Genomic DNA, 18,285 nt, shown 5'->3' with positions numbered 1-18,285 from the left:
CGATAAATTCCACCTTCTGAGTGGGCCTCAGGGTGGACTTGTCTGTGTTTATCAAGAGGCCCAGACTCGCAAACATGCCGGTGATCACGCGGACATGGCTGTACACCTGCTGTTCCGACGTGCCCCGAATCAACCAGTCGTCCAGATAAGGGAACACGTGGACACGGTTGCGCCGAAGATGCGCCACGACAACTGCCATGCATTTTGTAAACACCCTCGGGGCCGTGGACAGGCCAAACGGGAGGACCGCAAATTGATAATGACGAGCCCCCACAACGAAGCGGAGGAAGCGTCTGTGGCGTGGCCAAATGGCAACGTGGAAATACGCGTCCTGCATGTCGAGGGCGGCGTACCAGTCTCCCGGATCCAGGGATGGAATAATGGTCCCCAGGGATACCATGCGGAACTTCAACTTCACGAGGTATTTGTTGAGTTCTCGCAGGTCGAGGATAGGCCTGAGGCCCCCCTTGGCCTTGGGGATCAGAAAATAGCGGGAATAAAACCCCTTGCCTTTCTCGTTTTCGGGAAACCGCCTCTATAGCTCCTTTGCTGAGGAGCGTCCGCACCTCCTGCCGAAGGAATTGCTCGTGAGAGGGGTCCCTGAAGAGGGACGAGGAAGGAGGGCGGGAAGGAGGGAACGAAACAAACTGCAGGCGGTACCCCCGTCTGCACCACGCTCAAGACCCAGCGGTCCGATGTTATTTGGGACCACGCCGGGAGGAAAAACGAAAGGCGGTTGGAAAACGGAGGGGAAGGATCCGTAGGGGAAACTGTTACTGCGCCCTCGAGCGCACCTTCAAAATGAAGGCTTAGGACCAGGCGGGGGTTTTGAGGAGCCTTGGTTCTGCCCCCCTTGGTTCCCCGACTGCCTGCGCCTCCCGTTCCTGCCGCGGCGCCTGTAAGGGTCCTGCCGCTGGCGGAACTGGGAAAACGGCCGACGGTGCTGCTGTTGCTGCGGCCTAAAGGGTCTACGCTGTGTCACGGGGGTGTGCATCCCGAGGGACCGCGCAATGACCCGGTTGTCCTTTAAACTCTTAAGTCTGGGGTCTGTCTTATCGGAAAACAGGCCCTGGCCTTCGAAAGGAAGGTCCTGTATCGTGTGCTGGAGCTCTGGCGGAAGGCCGGAAACCTGCAGCCAGGAGATGCGACGCATCGTAACTCCTGACGCGAGGGTACGGGCAGCCGAGTCCGCAGCGTCCAAGGAGGCTTGCAAGGCCGTGCGCGCGACCTTCTTGCCTTCGTCCAAGATGGCCGTGAACTCTTGGCGAGCATCCTGTGGCAGCAGCTCCTTAAATTTGTCCACTGCCACCCAGGAGTTAAAGGCGTATCTGCTCAGCAGGGCCTGTTGGTTAGAGACCCTGAGCTGCAGCGCCCCAGCCGAATACACCTTACGGCCAAGGAGGTCCATCCGCCTGGCTTCTCTGGATTTGGGGGCCGGAGCCTCCTGGCCGTGACGCTCCCTATCGTTCACCGATTGCACTACCAGCGAACCGGGAGTCGGGTGAACATGTAAATATTCGTACCCCTTAGAAGGGGCCATGTACTTCCTCTCGACTCCTTTCGCTGTCGGAGGGATGGAGGCCGGGGACTGCCAGATAGTATTGGCATTGGCCTGAATGGTCCGTATAAACGGCAGGGCGACCCTGGTGGGAGCATCGGAAGAGAGGATGGTAACAATTGGGTCCTCTATCTCCGAGACCTCCTCTGCCTGCAGACTCAGGTTTTGAGCCAATCGCCTGAGGAGGTCCTGGTGGGCCCTGAGATCCAGCGGGGGGGGACTGTTGGAGGAGGTACCCGCCACCGCCTCATCCGGGGAGGAGGATGATGAGACCCCAGGCACAATAGTGTCCAACTGAGGGTCTTCCTCAGCCCTCGCCTCTGTCTCCGGAGCCGCAGCGGAGTCCTGCTGTTTGGACCCTTCGTCCCCTTCCGGGGAGGGAGGGGGGCGAGACAAAGAGGCTTCAGGGGCCCTACGCTCCGCAGTCGCCGGCCTAGCAGGGAGCTGCTGGGGGCCCTGGGCCTGATGGTACGCCCAGGGTGTCCAGAATCCCCACTGTGGGGGGCCTTGGTCCTGCAGCGGCGGATCAGCAAACAGCGCCGCCTGCCGGTTGGTGCCCAGCGCATAGCCGCTGTCCGTCTGGGAGGACACGGACGGCTGCCTGGAGGGCCACGGCGGGGCCGACCCTGGATGGTACGGGTCTGCGCGGGCCGGCACGGAGGATCGTCTCGGTGCCGGGGACCGGTGCCGGGAGTCATAACGGTGCCGGGACCGGGATCTGTCACGGTGCCGGGCGCTGCTTCGGGACCGGGATCTGTCACGGTGCCGGGCGCTGCTTCGGGACCGGGATCTGTCACGGTGCCGGGCGCCGCTTCGGGACCGGGATCTGTCACGGTGCCGGGCGCCGCTTCGGTGCCGGGACCTACTACCAGCTCGGTGCCGGGAGATCGACCGGGACCGGGACCTGCCACCAGCTCGGTGCCGGGAGGTCGAGCGAGATCGGGACCGGGACCTGCCACCAGCTTGGTGCCGGGAGGTCGACCGGTGCGGCGAGTAGCGTCGGGACCTGCTCCTGGAGTCGCGGTGCCGGTGTCGACTGGAGCCTGACCGCGACCGTCTCGATGCCGACCGGTGCCGCGAGTGCGACCGGTACCCGCTGAGGGGAGCGGTGCCGGGACTGCGAGCGGCGTCGGGATCTGGAGCGCCCAAGACGTCGGGGCCTGGATGGCGAAACGACTGTCCGTGGGCGGTGCCGACATCATGGCTTGCCTCTGGACGGACCCGCACCGGAGGAACCGGGGGTGGCAGCCGAGTAGGCTCCGTCAGGGCAATAAGGTCCCGAGCCGAGGCGAAGGTCTCCGGTGTGGATGGGACCATTATCTCAACCCCAGATCTCATGGGGGAGCTCGGGGGCACCGGACTCAACAGACCCGCCGGGCCCGGAGTCAACGGTGCTGACGGTGCCGGCGGCGCTGCGGCCGATGTCGAGGCCGGGCGTTCAAGCCGGGTCTGCCTGGCCGGAGTATTAGACTTCGACGGCCTAGGCTCTGATTCCGGTGCCGGAGAAGGTCGGTGCCGAGGAGTCTTCTCGGTGCCGGAGCGATCCGGTGCCGGTGCCGAAACCACGGTCTGCGAAGTCGACGGGTCAAGTGCCGCCTCCATTAGGAGAGTTCGGAGCCTCTGATCCCTCTCCTTTTTTGTCCTCGGCTTAAAAGCCTTACAGATGCGGCACTTGTCAGATCTGTGCGATTCCCCGAGGCACTTCAGGCACGCTTCGTGGGGATCGCTGGTAGGCATGGGCTTCTTGCAGGCCGCACACTGCTTGAAGCCTGGCGAAACAGGCATGAGCCTGGCGCCCGGTGCCGGGAAGGGCTAAGCCCCCCGGCCAGGAACTACTTAACAGCTATTTACTAAACTATCTACTTAACAATACTAATTAACAACTATCTATAGAACTAGAGATAAGCGATAAACAAGCGATAGAAACTAGGAGAGCTAGGGACGTGGAGGACAGCTATGCCGCGCTCCACAGTTCCAACGACCGACACGGCGGTAAGAAGGAACTGAGGAGCGGGCGGGCCGGCAGGGATATATATTGGGCGCCATGGCGGCGCCACTCCAGGGGGCGACCTGCCGGCCCACTGGAGTTGCTAGGGTAAAAAGTTTCCGACGAACGTGCACGCGCGGCGCGCACACCTAACTGGAATGGATGTGAGCAATCACTCGAAGAAGAACTTAAATTATACCAATGCAATTCTACATTGAGGCCGGGGCTAAGACCCAGAAGACAGGATGTCCTGGGAAACCTAAAAGGAATATCTTTGGTGGTTTTAAAAATGTTGTTACAACATTATTTTTATTAACCTGAGCTTTTGGGCAGTAAGAATGAAGTGAGACTTTAGGAGGTACCTGAATGAGGAAAGTGTGGTGCAGAAGACAATTGAGAAAATTGCTGCACCAAAAGCAGTTGTTATGGGAAATCTGAGAGCAGCCTTGACAGAGATTGAAGTCTGTAAGATAAAAATTATACAGTGGACTTGAAAGCAAATGCATTAAATCTCCAAAACTACTGTATATGCTACTTATCAGACAGTTCTGCGGAAGTAATATGAAATAGCAGATGCTAAAAGGTAAGGCATTTGGAACTGGGAAATTGCTAATGTAGTGCCTCTTTCTTTTTCTGTATGTGTATATAAATAAATATAAAAACGAGAAGTTCTCAGGAAGTTGATCAGTGAGTCTCATTTTAGTTCCAAGGAAAGTAATTGAAAATCTACATAAGAATAGAATATCACAACACTCTGTTAAGTATAACCTTCTAGGGACAAACCGGGATAACTTCTCTAATATAGTGCCTCTCTATTTTATTTCTTTTAAGCAGAAAATAATTTAGATGATGTGGTGGACGTAATTTACTTGGCTTTTCAGAAAGCTTTGGTTAGGGGCCCTATTAGCCACAAGTTAAAGGACAAAATCTTACTGGGGATTAAAACTGGTTAAGCAATAGGAAATAATCAAGTGAACACTGATTCTTAGGCTGGAGAGAGATTAATAGTTTGTGCTCCAGGAGATGGAATTTGGACACATGACTAACATATTTCTTATCTAGAGGAGGAAGTAGGTGGCAAGTCATGGAACTTGTTGATGACAGTATAACTTGGTTAGTAAAAGCTGCAGCATATTCTGTTTAAAAAAAAGAATAGGGACCTAAAATAATAACATTCCTAAGCAAGAATATATCATTCTCCTTTCCCAAGTTATAATTTTTCAGTAATCTGGCTGCTCAGTTAATTATCCAGATACCTGTGATTCCATTAGTTCCCCTGAATCAGCAATCAGCACTGTATATACATACTGTAAGGAAGAGTGCATGTTATCAGTTCTTTCATCTTGCTGTAAAGTGCATCTGGCATGTCCCCAATGACTGAAATGATGTTAGAGATAATGTATTTAATGTGTCTGTTTGTAGACCTTTACCAATCACTATTGAATGTGGTCATCCAGGAACCTTTCTTCTTTTTCTAGTTTAAGTTGGGTTGGAGGGTTGGGAAGGCTTATGGTAAACTACACTTTGCACTTAAACTATAGACATCTTAGAAAAGACACTTTCTCCATGGGGACAAATAAACAAAGCTGGGTAGCTTTCACCACCCCAGTCAGTGATTCATGTGTACTAGCCCATGTGCAGGAATCACTGGGCTTTCACTGCATTTTTCACGCTAAAGCATATTTGCAATATTGTCTCAAAATATCTCTGCACAATTTTAATATTTAAATAAAAAGCTTTCTCTTTGTTAAACATTATATTTGAAATATATTAGAAAAGCTTAATTGGCTTGTTATGAAAATTACATCTTGTATTTAATTCACAGAGTGTCCCAGAACACCAGATACTCCAAACAGTGACCCTCGTTTTTCTACTAACACAGATGATGGTCTTAAAAAAGCAATTGGATATAGAACTGAAGGTAAAGCAGGGAGCAGAGAATATGATACAAATGTATTCAAATGGCTCTTCAAAGGTAAGGCTTTGGAATACTTATAGAATACTGAAATAACCAAAAATATAAAAGTCATGTAGTTTGAACATATGAACAGTGTGCTATTTTTTATTTCAATAAGCTACATAGTAATGTAGAACTTAGAGACAATTAATATTATACTCTTCAACCTCCAGAAGCATGGTTTTCATCCCGCCGAAGGTGCTCATTAAGAGTAGTTTAGTTTTCATCAGTTCTGTCCCCATGGGTTTCAACCTACATAATAAATTGAGTTTATGAAATCTGGAACCTATTAATCTTTGATTATGCATGATTCACTTTGAAAAGCAGGGCATGCTGTGTAGTGCTCTGCATGATGTGATGTATTGTGATGCTTATTCTGGGTATTACGGCTTTTATGAAGGGAAATCATGCATCACCAATCTATTAGAATACTTTGAGGGAGTCAACAAGTGTGTGAAGTATCGGACAAGGGTAATCCAGTGGATACAGTGTACTTGGACTTTCAGAAAGCCTTTGACAAGGTCCCTCTCATCAAAGGCCGATAAGCAAAGTATGCAGTCATGGGATAAGAGAAGATAAGATCCTTCATGGATCAGTATCTGATTAAATGATAGGAAACAAAGGGTAGGAGTAAATGGTCAGCTTCTGCAATGGAGAGAGGTAAATAGCAGGGTTTCCTAAGACTCTATACTGGAACCTGTTCTGTTTAACATATTTATAAATGATATGGCAAAGGGGGTGAAGGATGAGATGGCAAAATTTGCAGATGATGCAAAATTATTCAAGATAGTTAAATCCAAAACTGACTGTGAAACGTTACAAAGGAATCTCACAAAACTGCGTAACTGGGCAACAAAATGGTCCATGAAATTGAGTGTTAATAAATTAAAGTAAGCACATTGGAAAACCAGAATCCCAACTATACATATAAAGTGATGGGGCTCTAAATTAGCTGTTACCACTCAAGAAAGAGATCTTAGAGTCACTGTGGATAGTTCTCTGAAAAAATCTGCTCAATGTGCAGCAGCAGTCAAAAAAACTACCTATGTTGGGACCTATTCAGAATGGGATAGATAATGAAACAGAAAATATCAAAATGCCACTGTATAACTCCCACCCACACCTTGAATACTGCATGCAGTTCTGGTTGCCCTATCTCAAAACAGGATATATTAGAACTGGAAACAGTACAGAGAAGAGCAACAAAAATGATTAGTGGTATGGAACAGCTTCCACATGAGGAGAAAGAAAAGACTGAGATTCTTCAGCCTAGAGGGATTTGATAGATATCTATAAAATCATCAACCATATCAAGAAAGTAAATAGGAAAATATTGTTTACCCCTTCACATAACAGACAAACCAGGAGTCACCCAATTAATTAGTGAAATTAAAAGTTTAAACCAAGCAAAAGGAAGTACCCCACATAATGCACAGTCTGCCTGTGGAACTCATTGCTAGGGGATTCTGTGAAGGCCAGAATTATAATTGGGTTCAAAAAAGAATTTGATACGTTAATGGAGGATTGGTCTATCTGACTGTTAGTGAAGATGGTCAGGGATGTAACCCTATGCTTTGGTGGGTCTCTAAACCTCTGACTGCAGGAAGCTGGGCCTGGACACTCAGGGATGGATCATTTGAAATTGCCTTGTTCTTTCCCTCTGAAGCATCTGGCACTAGCTTCTGTCAGAAGATTGGATACTGAGCTAGATGGACCATTGGTCCGAGTCAGTATGGTCTGCTCTTATGTGCATAAGAGTGGTGCAATCTTTTTAATCCATTGGGCTAAAGAATGATTTGACCAAGATTTTTGAGCTCTAATGTTCATGCCAGTCAAGCAAATGTGTCTTTTGCAAATATGCCTATGAAAGGCATACATCTGTTTTATTCAACAGTAACAGAGTCTTATACAAAGAAAAACTTTCTGTCTTTTCCTCCCATTTTATAGGGAAGCTATCAGGATTTTATGAATCTACTATTAATCTTTCTAAATATAAAGTGTATTAGTTCTTTTTAAGGGTGTTCGCTCTAATTCTCTAATGTGGAAGAACGCTTGGAAGAAAGCTAAAGAGAAAACGTGTTTAAATGTAAGGGTTTTTGTAGATTTCTTGATATTCTATATAATAGTCTTACAATCTAACTTTCAGACATTAATAAATTTTACAATAGAGCTAAATAAATTATAGATCTGAATTTCTATATGTAATACACAGAGCAGAATCAAAAGATGTTCAAGGAAAAATGTATGGAGGAGAACTAAATGGGTTCTCTTTAATTTTGTGGCTCACATTATTATTATTTTAATGATGTACATAGTTCTAGATGAGTCCTCTAACCAAGACTTTTTTAAACAAACACAGAAATATTTATTTATTCGTATTCTTTGGCTGCCGCAGCCCTGCACATTCCAAATCTTACCTCCCTTCCCCCTTTTCTCACCCACCCTCTATTCCCCACAAGGCCACACCACCTCACCTTACATGTGCCTCTTCTCCAGGGTCTAGGCTCCTAATTAGTGGAGCCACACCTGTGCTGCTCCACTAATTCGGCAGGTGGCCCTTCATTCTCTGGTGTGCAGCAATTTTAGAGGGAACTATTTACAGACCACCACAGATTGAGAACCTCTGTATTACTGGGTTGAATCCAGTATGAGTTTCTTATGACATCTCCAATTAGAACTGCCCAATACTTGGGATCCTTATCCAAAACACCTGCGTGTCATGCACCTGTTGCTTACTAGATTGAACAGGAAGTAGTGATAAGGCAGCTGGAAGGAAGTACCAAAAGTGTACCTTTTGACCAGAGTCCGTATAAGCCTAGATTGTTGGCCATCTACCTGCTCATGTACCCTGACTTCCAGGTCATTTATATCCTTGTGAGGTCATGTGACCGTTCTTCCTAGCTCAGCTTTAGGTACTCTTTAAAAAAAAAAAAAATAATAATAAAATAAAATAAAATTCAGATGATCCCTATGGATCATCATTAAGGCTATGGTTTTTGTCAGGGAGTTTATGGAAGACTTCCAAAGACCTCCATGACTTCAGCCCCTGTGGCTGGGATCTGCACGGTCCTGCCACCTCCTGCAGTGGCAGGGAGCTGTGAGGTACCCCTGCCGCCTAAGCTCTGAGCCACTATGGGTGGTGGGGGTTTACTTCGCAGTGCCCCGGCCACCACAGCAGGGCAAGGGCATCCCCGCAGTTCCCCAGCCACCACGATGGCAGGGTCCCGGGGGGACCCCCGGCAGTTGCAAGCCGCAGATGGAGGGGGACCCTGGAGCTCTGAGCTCCCATGGGTGTGAGAGCCTGCTAGAGCTCCCAGCCACCCCACAGCTGCCCAGCCCTATCCCTGTCATGGATATTTTTAATAAAAGTCAGATACATGTCACCAGACTTCCATACATTTTTCTTTATTGCTCGTGACTTGTCTGTGACTTTTACTAAAAATACCCATGACAAAATCGTAACCTTAATCATCATCAGAAATGCACCAGTGTCGCCTCTCATAGATGTTGACAGTCACAAGGCAGGATGGAAACTTTTTTTAGGCTGTTTTAATGGAATTCTTTGAATATCCAAGGTATGATTTTGGACATTGTTAATGTATTATGATCAGCCAAATTAGATTTCTTTGGTTATGATAGTGCTGCCAAAAGTTAAAATATTTGCATCCATTATCTTAAATGGCTAAAAATGATAGTTTATCAATTCTTTTTACCAACTTTGTGTTCAAAAGTATACATTTTCATGCAGTAAAATTGCAGGTGAAATGTTTTGCAAGAAGATATTACTATTTTTTATGTAAGGAAAAAATATTAAATACAGATTTTTGTTCTGTTTCAAATTGAAGTAATTCATTTTGTTTTCTTTTCAAAAACTTTTTTTATTTCATTTTGGGTTATGGGGGATTTTCTATGCCTTTTCTCCTTTTCCTCTCCTTTTTCAGTAGAATAGAGGCTGGGCAGAGAAGTAGGAGAAATCGATGGAATGTTTGTTTTTCGACAAGCAGAATAAAGTTAGAATTTTGGTTTTGTTTTGAAATTTGTCATCTATTTTTTTTTTCATGGAAATTTGGAATTTTGTGACAAGCTATAAAAAGTATTTGTCTTCAGATGCAATATTTATGCTAAATCTCTAAAAGCTTCTAGTTCTGCTACTCAGAAATTATCCTTAATTGAGCAGGGTTGGGAGGATTTGGTGGACTGAATGGAATCAACAAGGAAAGAGGAAGGATAAACTTTGGGCTTGTCCACATAGAGGGGAGGAGTTTAGCGGCACAGTGAGTTGAGTGTACCTCAGTGTGCTGGCACTCAGTACCTAAGACGCAGTAATAGTATATACACAGACAGTCATTTCCTGTTTCAATTCATATCATTGTGTACACACGAAAAAGACTTTGTGCACAGTACCCATGAGGCGTTCTGGGAGCAGGGGGTAGCCCATGGTCCTTTAAACTGAAGCAGGCAGTTACAATCAGTGACTGAATCTTTTACTTGCCAATTGATAAACGTTTGAATCAGTCCCGTTTCATATACGGTGGCTGGGTTAGGAAAGGGAAGATACTTCTTCTAAAGCACTGTCCCCAACAGTTTTCGTAACAAATATAAAATAAATGCCACATATTCATTTCATCTGCTGCACATTGCTCAGTAGTGACTAAAACAGCTGACCTGCTTTAATCTATAAGCATAAAAATCTGGACAACAGTTAGGGTATCAAAAAAAAACATAAGGCCTGTAAGTGATGCGGCTGGAATGGTGGGGGTGGGGAGCTCTGATGGGGAGGGGAGGACTAGCAAATTCGACCAGCTCCCAGTGATTCACCAGGTCTTTGAAAAGCAGTTTGTGGCGCTCCAGCCTGCTTAATACAGACTAAATCATCCTTTTGATTTCACTCCCAGTTCTGTTTGAGTGGAAAGAATCATAGGACTGCAAGGTCCTCGGTAGGTCTTCTACTCCAGTCCCCTGCCACTCGAAGTGGGACTGCCTGGCAGGTGTTTGGAGACTTTTAAGAGCAGGTTAGACAATGCCAGAGATTCACAATCTCCCTAGGAAATTTATTCCAGTGCTTGACTACTCTGACAGTTAGGACGTTTTTCCTAATGTCCAAACTAAACCTTCTTTGCTGCAATTTAAGCCATTGCTTCTTGTCCTATCCGCAGAGGTTAAGGAGAACAATTTTTATTCCTCCTCCTTGTAACAACTTTTATGTACTTGAAAACTGTTGTCATGTTCCCCCTCAGTCTTCTCTTCTCCAGACTGAACAAACCAGTATTTTCAATGTTCCCTCCTAGGTCATGTTTTCTAGACCTTTAATCATTTCTTTTGCTCTTCTCTGGACTTCCTCAATTTGTCCACATCTTTCCTGAAATTTGGCACCCAAAACTGGACACAATACTCCAGTTGAGGTCTAATCAGCATGAGGTAGAGTGGAAGAATTCCTTCTTGTGTCTTGCTTACCACACTCCTGCTAATACATTCTCAGAATGATGTTTGGCTTTTTTTGCAACTGTTGAATCATATTTAGCTTATGATCCACTGTAACCCCAGATCACTTCCGGCAGTATTTCCCGCCTAGGCTGTCATTTCCCATTTTGTATGTGTGCAAGCTGATAGTTCCTTCCTAAGTGGAGTACTTTTGCATTTGGTCCCTTGTTGAATTTCACCTAGTTACTGCAGACCATTTCTCCCAGTTGTCCAGATGATTTTGAATTTTAATCCTATCCTTCAAAGCACTTGCAATCTTTCCCAGCTTGGTATCATCTGCAAACTTTACAAGTGTACTCTCTATACTATTATCTAAATCAGTGAAGAAGATAGTGAGCAGACTGATCCCTGTGGGATCCCACTCAATATGCCCTCCCAGCTGACTGTGAACAGTAATTACTATTTGGGAATGGGATTCCAACCAGTTATGCATCCACTTATAGTAGCTCCATCAAGGTTGTATTTCCCTAATTTGTTTGAGAAGGTCGTGGGATGATAGATCAGAAGCCTCACTAAAGTCAAGATATACCACATCTACTGCTTCACACCCCCTCCCCCCAATTCCCCTCAATCTGCATGGCTTGTTACCCTGTCAAAGAAAGCTATTAGTTTGGTTTGACACGACTGATTTTTTATCATCTTAGTGTTTGCAAATTAATTGCTTAATTATTTACTCCATTATCTTTCCAGGTACTGAAGTTAAGTTGACTGGTCTATAATTTCCCGGGGTTGTCCTTATTCCCCTTTTTATAGAGTGGCACTATATTTGCCCTTTTTTCAGTCCCCTGGAATCTCTCCCATCTCCAGGAGTGTTCAAAGATATGAGCCATTCACAATTATATCTCCTTGGTCAGCTCCTTGAGTATAATAGGATGTATTTCATCAGGCCCTGGTGACTTGAAGATACTTAACTTGTTCTTTCCCTATTTTAGCCTTTGATCTTACCTCATTTTCACTGGCATTCACTATCTTAGACGTCCAATTGCTACTAAACTTTTTGGTGAAAACTGAAACAAAAAAGTAATTTAGCACTTCTGCCATTTCCACATTTTCTGTTACTGTTTTTCCCGTCTGATTGATTAGCATTTCTAGTTAATAAAAACAACTAAGGGCCTCCCACCAAACCCCTGTCTTTTGTTTTTAATATTAAAAGCAATTTCTAATAGTAATAAGACACACAACACATTGGGAAAACCACCAGCCCTGTGTGCACCAGTAACATATCTGTTGTGACTTACTGCCAGAGCACAGGTTTCCGAGTGGTAGCCGTGTTAGTCTGTATCAGCAAAAAGAATGAGGAGTACTTGTGGCATCTTAGAGACTAACAAATTTATTTGAGCATAAGCTTTCATGGGCTAAAATGCACGGATGAAGTGGGTTTTAGCCCACGAAAGCTAATGCTCAAATAAATTTGTTAGTCCCTAAGGTACCACACACACTCTTCGTTCTTTTGCTAGAGCACAGTGTCATTCTGAAATGCTTACCTCCTTTCCATGAGATTCTGGAAAATTAATCCCCGATGAGATCACATGACTTAACCTCACATACAGTGAACATCATAATTCCTGGTACCAAGACAGCTCTTCATCACAGGCTTTGTTTAAAAAGACTCTGACTGTCAGAGCAGCATATGTATGTCAGTCTGTCTGGACCCTGGGACTGAGTAAGGGGTTTTTGATCACCACAAGAGCACCACCTCCTGGACAAATCTGGCATAGCACCTTTCTACCAGTAGTTAGTCACTGTGGTTGTCTCTCTTCCTGTAACTTTCAGAGTTCCCTCTTTGCACTCAGCCCTCCTGCTGGATCCCTATATGGTTCTCCCTTTCTGGGGTATGAAAGTCTCACTGGATCAGCTGTCAGGTGGGTGCCTCCAACAGTCCTGCTAGTGGCTTGTAGTAGAATCCAGACCTTCCCTCAACACTGGGTTCCAGCCCCAGGGACCTTATAATCAGCAGCTGCCCAAGGTCTGCGAAGTCTCCTTCCTTGATGCTATTTCCCTGGACTTCTTCCTATGCTGCCTTCTCAGGTTTTCCTTCTTCACAATCCTCTGGGGTTGGCCCTTCTTCCAGGGCTAGGATCTCAAGGCTTATTCTCCCCATGGTTTTCCTTCTCCTCACCTCTCTGCTCCCAGCGAGTGACTGCAGGATCTCCCTTTGCAGCATCTCTACTTCAACTTTCCTCTTTGTATTCGTTACCTAGTTCTCCCCTAGCTGGGCTTGATCAGCAATTAGTAATTCATGAATCTCTGGGCCTCCCTCCACATGCAACTATGAAGGTTAATTGGTCTCTTATGGACCACCTTAACCCCTTCAGGATTAATATGAGTGCTTTGAAAAGTTCTGCATTCACGGAGACTCAGGCATTAAAAGATCTGAGCACATCAGATGTTGCAACAAGTACTCAGCTCTAACTCTGAGGCTGAGTTTGTACATTTCTATTAAAAGTGCATGATGGTTTTTTACCATAGATCATCTGCATCTTCTCTCATATAGGAGCTGGGGTGCCCACAGCTTATGCACACTGTGCACAGTGCATACCACTGGTGGGAGTAGGGCCACCCAGAGTGGGCGACAAAAGAGGAAGTTTGCCCTGGGCCTCCAAACCTGAGTGACACTGCAATCCCATACACTGGGGTGCAACACCACTCACTGGCCCGGCAGCCCTTCCCGGCAGCACTTTGAGATGAGGAGGCTGCCAGGCCAAAGCTGAGTGTCACTACCTGCCATGCTAAATTAAAGTAAGAGTGGTTTAGTTGTGTACCATAAGAGAAAATTTGGAGGGCATCCATGTGTAGAATTGTTACCAATAGTAAAATAGAAATCTGTAGCAGTAAGGACATGGGAGAAAATCAGAGCAATAAGGTAAAAACAGGTCAACAAAGTAGATAGAACTATGATCTTACAAGGTCTGATTGATCCTAGACAATGTCACATTTATCCAGATTATTTTCAATAGAACGACTGAGGGTTTCCATGAATTGAAAATTATACCTTCACTCTCACTTATTTTCCATTAATGTCTTAGAGTAGTTTGGTGAATTGGTCTGCTGTGTTATGTGATCTGTAGGGTCCTGCCAAATTCATAGTCATGAAAAATATGTCACGGACCATGAAATCAGATCCCTCTGTGAAATTTAGCTGTTGGAGGGAGGGAGAGCAACAGGGCTGGGGACATCCCAGCCAAGGTCTCCTACTGTTCACACGGCTCCAGCTTTAGGCCGCGGTGGGCGGGGGAGGGACAGGACTTCCTCTTCCCCTTCATGGCTACTCACGATGGAGATCAGACCCACCTCCACCTCTGGGAATCTCCTCCAGCTCTGAAGGCAGCAAAGAAGTGAGGGTGGCAATACCATGACCACCCTCTTCAATAGCTTTGTGACCCCCCACACCCATGGCCCCCTGTTGGATTGATATCCCCAGGGTTACAACATTGAATTTCAGGTGTAAAGGTCTGAAAACATGAAACTGACCTATTTTAAAACCCTCTGTCCATGAAATTGACCAAATGGACTGTGAATTTGATAGGAGGCCCTAGTGATCTACTTTGCAAACTTAAATGTTTCATGATTTGGAATAAATATCAGCTGCTGCTAACTGAGTTTCTTCTTCACTTCTTTGTCATCCTGAGTGTTTACATTTTAAACTTCCCTCTTTTTTTAATAGGATCGAAACTTCTTGCTACAGCTCAACAGATGCTCCAGGACAGCAAGACGAAAATAGAAGTCATAAGGATGCAGATTCTTCAGCAGTCCAGACCAATGAATTGGCTTTTGATAATGGTGATGAAGTAGAGAAGACAGAAATGTGTTTACTAATGTTAGAATTTTACATAGGGATGTACTAATATGCATTTATGACTGCAAGAAAACCTTGGCGGATGAGGAGTCAGATAGAAGACAGGCTTTGTTTTTAGTGAACTTAAATAGTACAGAACAATAGAGATGCCACATTACATATTCAGACCTGAATGTGATTTTTCTAAAGAAAGTGTTTTTTCCTTATTGTAGTTTGCGGTTTGCTTTGCATTACTCTTTTCACATGTTGGCCTATCCATTTTGGCTTTTCGCATAATGTATTTCATATGCTCTTGCTTTTTTTTTTCTTTTTTCTTTTTTTTCCTGCTCTGGAGAAAATAGCTGCTGTGTTTAGGTAGTGATTCCGATGTGAAATTTTAAGGCTTTTAATTTTTTTTTAAGAAGTTCAGTTTAGATTAAGATCTAAATTCTGCCCACCTGACTCATGTGGATAGTCCAGGACTGTTAGTTCTAATGGGAACAGTTAAGAGAGTAAGGCAAATAGGATTTAGGCCCACATCTGGCAATTTTAGGCCAGGGAAGAAATGATGAGTTTTTACAAACCAGAGCACAAAATTGTCTCAAACCAAATCTTTTCATTGCTCAAACACTACATTTCAGAATTTAGTGGTGTGGTTTTGAGGGTTTTTTTTGGAAAGTTCGCTTGCAGGCTGTGAAAACCTGTCTGCTATTTTTCAGTCTACAGGGAAATTTTACAGATAAGTTAAAGGCCCTGAACTATCATAGTATGATGCTCATAATTTTACAGCATAGTGGTATATCTCTTATTTTTAAATCTTGTACATATATATCTTGTGAATTATTGAAATTGCCTGATCATCAGGGCTTGAAATAGCCATTTGCTAATAAGTGGGAAGTCTTTTTACCGGGAAGTGTCATAAATTTTGTCAAACTAAATTTCTAAATCTTATGGTTGCAAAGAGAACCTGCCAAATTTAAACCAATGCAGTATTATCTTCATGAGTATGCAGACAGGACTGCAGTGTCTCCACTGCTGCTCCTAGCTTTTCCAAACAATACTAGAAGGTGTCAGTAATTTTAAGAGACAAGATGGATATGTTAATATATTTTATTGAACCAACTTCTTTCGGTGAGGGAGACAAGCTTTTGAGTACACAGCTCTTCTTCAGGATATTACCTGACCCATCTTGTCCTTCTTATATCCTGGGACTGATACTGCTACAACAACACTGCATATGTTAATAACACTGGTCATGTTCGCTCTTACTATTCTGAACTCTGGAGGTAGTAGTGAAACTGTCAAGAAATGATCTGCTGCTGCTTAGGAAATCTGAGCACTAGCAGAAGGAGTCACTAGAGTTACTGACCAAAAACAATTTGGGAAAGGCATGCTTTAAGACCTCTGTCATCTCCCATTCTTGCAGTAGCCACAAGGGTTGGGGTGTGGTGTGGAATAGGGCAACAGAGCTTCAAACTGATCAGACATCATCTTGTCAGAGACTGAGGTGAAAGATGAAGTCTCCAATTTGGGTTCAGAGGCAGAAATCTAGAAGAAAAACTCAAAGCCTTACTCTTTCCAGTTAGAGGGCTGTGTGGGAGACTTGGCTTTTTGCAAGGACATTGTCCCTTAATTTCCCTGCGAAGAGGGACCACTGTCTTTGATATCCTCTAGTTAGTAAGTTTAGTTCTTTGGTTAGTATCAGTCTAGTGGATTTATCAAGCTCGGAACATAATTCTTTAAATGCAACACTTTGAATTTCATTATTGCTTCTGTAACATATATGGATATGATCTGTTTCTCTTTTACAGTCTAACAAAGCTGCATCTGTTTTTCCTATACTGTTAAATTCTGCATCTGTTAAATTATTTTTATTGTTAAATATTGAGAACAAAAGTAATAGATGGTATTCAGTGAAGATTAAATGTTTGTTCATTTGTAGCAAAACCTGTGATAAGCCCTCTTGAGCTTCGAATGGAAGAACTGCGGCATCATTTTAGGATAGAGTATGCAGTAGCAGAAGGTGCAAAGAACGTGATGAAATTGCTTGGCTCTGGAAAAGTTACCGACAGAAAAGCACTTTCAGAAGTAACTTTTTAATGTAGTTTATGATATTTGATTTTAAATACTATGTTTGAAGAATGTGGATTGTTCTAAAAATCTTTTTTTAATTTATATCAAACAAGGCTCAAGCAAGATTTAATGAATCAAGCCAGAAGCTGGACCTCTTAAAGTATTCATTAGAACAAAGACTGAATGAACTTCCTAAAAACCATCCCAAAAGCAGTATTATTATAGAGGAGCTTTCATTGGTCTCTTCACCAACACTAAGTCCACGTCAAAGTATAATATCTACACAGAACCAGTATAGTACTCTATCCAAACCAGCAGCTTTAACAGGTATGTGGTTTTGTATAATTTATTACTCATTTCGATTAAACTTACTTGTGATACATACACACACTATTCTATATTGTCTGTAAAAGTATGTGGAAATATCTCATTCTTCTTCGAGTGATTGCTCATATCCATTCCAGGTAGGTGTGCACACCGTGCGTGCACGTTTGCCGGAAACTTTTTACCCTAGCAACTCCAGTGGGCCGGCAGGTCGCCCCCTAGAGTGGCGCCACTATGGCACTAGATATATATCCCTGCCGGCCAGCCCGCCCGCTCCTCAGTTCCTTTTTACCGCCGTGTCAGTTGCTGGAACTGTGGAGTGCGGCTTGCTGTCCTCCACGTACTTAGCTCTCCTGTACTCTGTTCGAAGTCGTAGTTGTGAATAGTTTCATAGATAGTTTGCAGTAGTATATTAGTTAGTTGTTTATTATATATAGTTGTTCGCGGGTGGGCCGTTGCCCTTCCCGGCGCCCGGCACCGGGCTCATGCCTGGCTCGCCGGGCTCCAAGCAGTGCTCGGCATGTAAGAAGCCGATGCCAACTAGCGATCCCCACGACGTGTGGCTCAAGTGCCTGGGGGAATCGCATATCAGTGAGAAGTGTCGTATATGCAAGGCCTTTAAGCCTCGCACAAAGAAGGAGAGGGATCAAAGACTCCGCGCTCTCCTAATGGAAGCGGCACTGACTCCGGCACCGGCGGCGCAACCGGCCACTTCTACTCCAGCACCGGCAAGACTCCCCGGCACCGGGAGCAGATCCAAGACCGTCGATGTCTGCAACACCATCGAGGCAGGATCGAGTGGACCGCCCGGCATCTACCTTGGCCGCGGCACCACCTGCAGGGCTGCTGTTGACTCCGGGTCTGGAAGATCCGTCGAGTCCAGCCCCTCCTAGCTCCCCCTTGAGATCAGGGGTCGAGCTGTTAGTCCCATCTACGCCGGAGACCTTTGTCTCGGCACGGGACTTGATAGCGCTCACAGAGCCATCGCAGCCTCAGACCACGGCACCCCCGGGACAGGTAACCTCCAGAGGCAAACCAATGCTGAGAGCGCTGTCTCCGGAGTCCCGGCACCGATCGCCCCGGAGACGTGAACGCTTGCGCTCGGGGCGCCGCTTGCAGTCCCGGCACCG

The 18,285-nt window shown here is 45.3% G+C and overlaps 1 protein-coding gene across 1 annotated transcript in view; it reads left to right on the top strand.

The window, feature by feature from the left end:
* PKN2 (protein kinase N2) overlaps nucleotides 1-18,285 on the top strand; it is a 137,124-nt gene that overhangs the window by 80,477 nt on the left and 38,362 nt on the right. Inside the window, 5 exon segments of the mRNA XM_030572499.1 lie at nucleotides 5,371-5,520; nucleotides 14,648-14,728; nucleotides 14,731-14,763; nucleotides 16,701-16,846; nucleotides 16,945-17,158. Of these exon segments, the coding sequence (XP_030428359.1) occupies nucleotides 5,371-5,520; nucleotides 14,648-14,728; nucleotides 14,731-14,763; nucleotides 16,701-16,846; nucleotides 16,945-17,158 (624 nt within the window).

This window comes from Gopherus evgoodei, chromosome 8 (genome assembly GCF_007399415.2).
Source record: "Gopherus evgoodei ecotype Sinaloan lineage chromosome 8, rGopEvg1_v1.p, whole genome shotgun sequence".
NCBI classification, from domain to species: Eukaryota; Metazoa; Chordata; order Testudines; family Testudinidae; genus Gopherus; species Gopherus evgoodei.
Note: the sequence above shows the minus strand (reverse complement) of the source record. Positions and strands in the feature narration are given on the sequence as shown.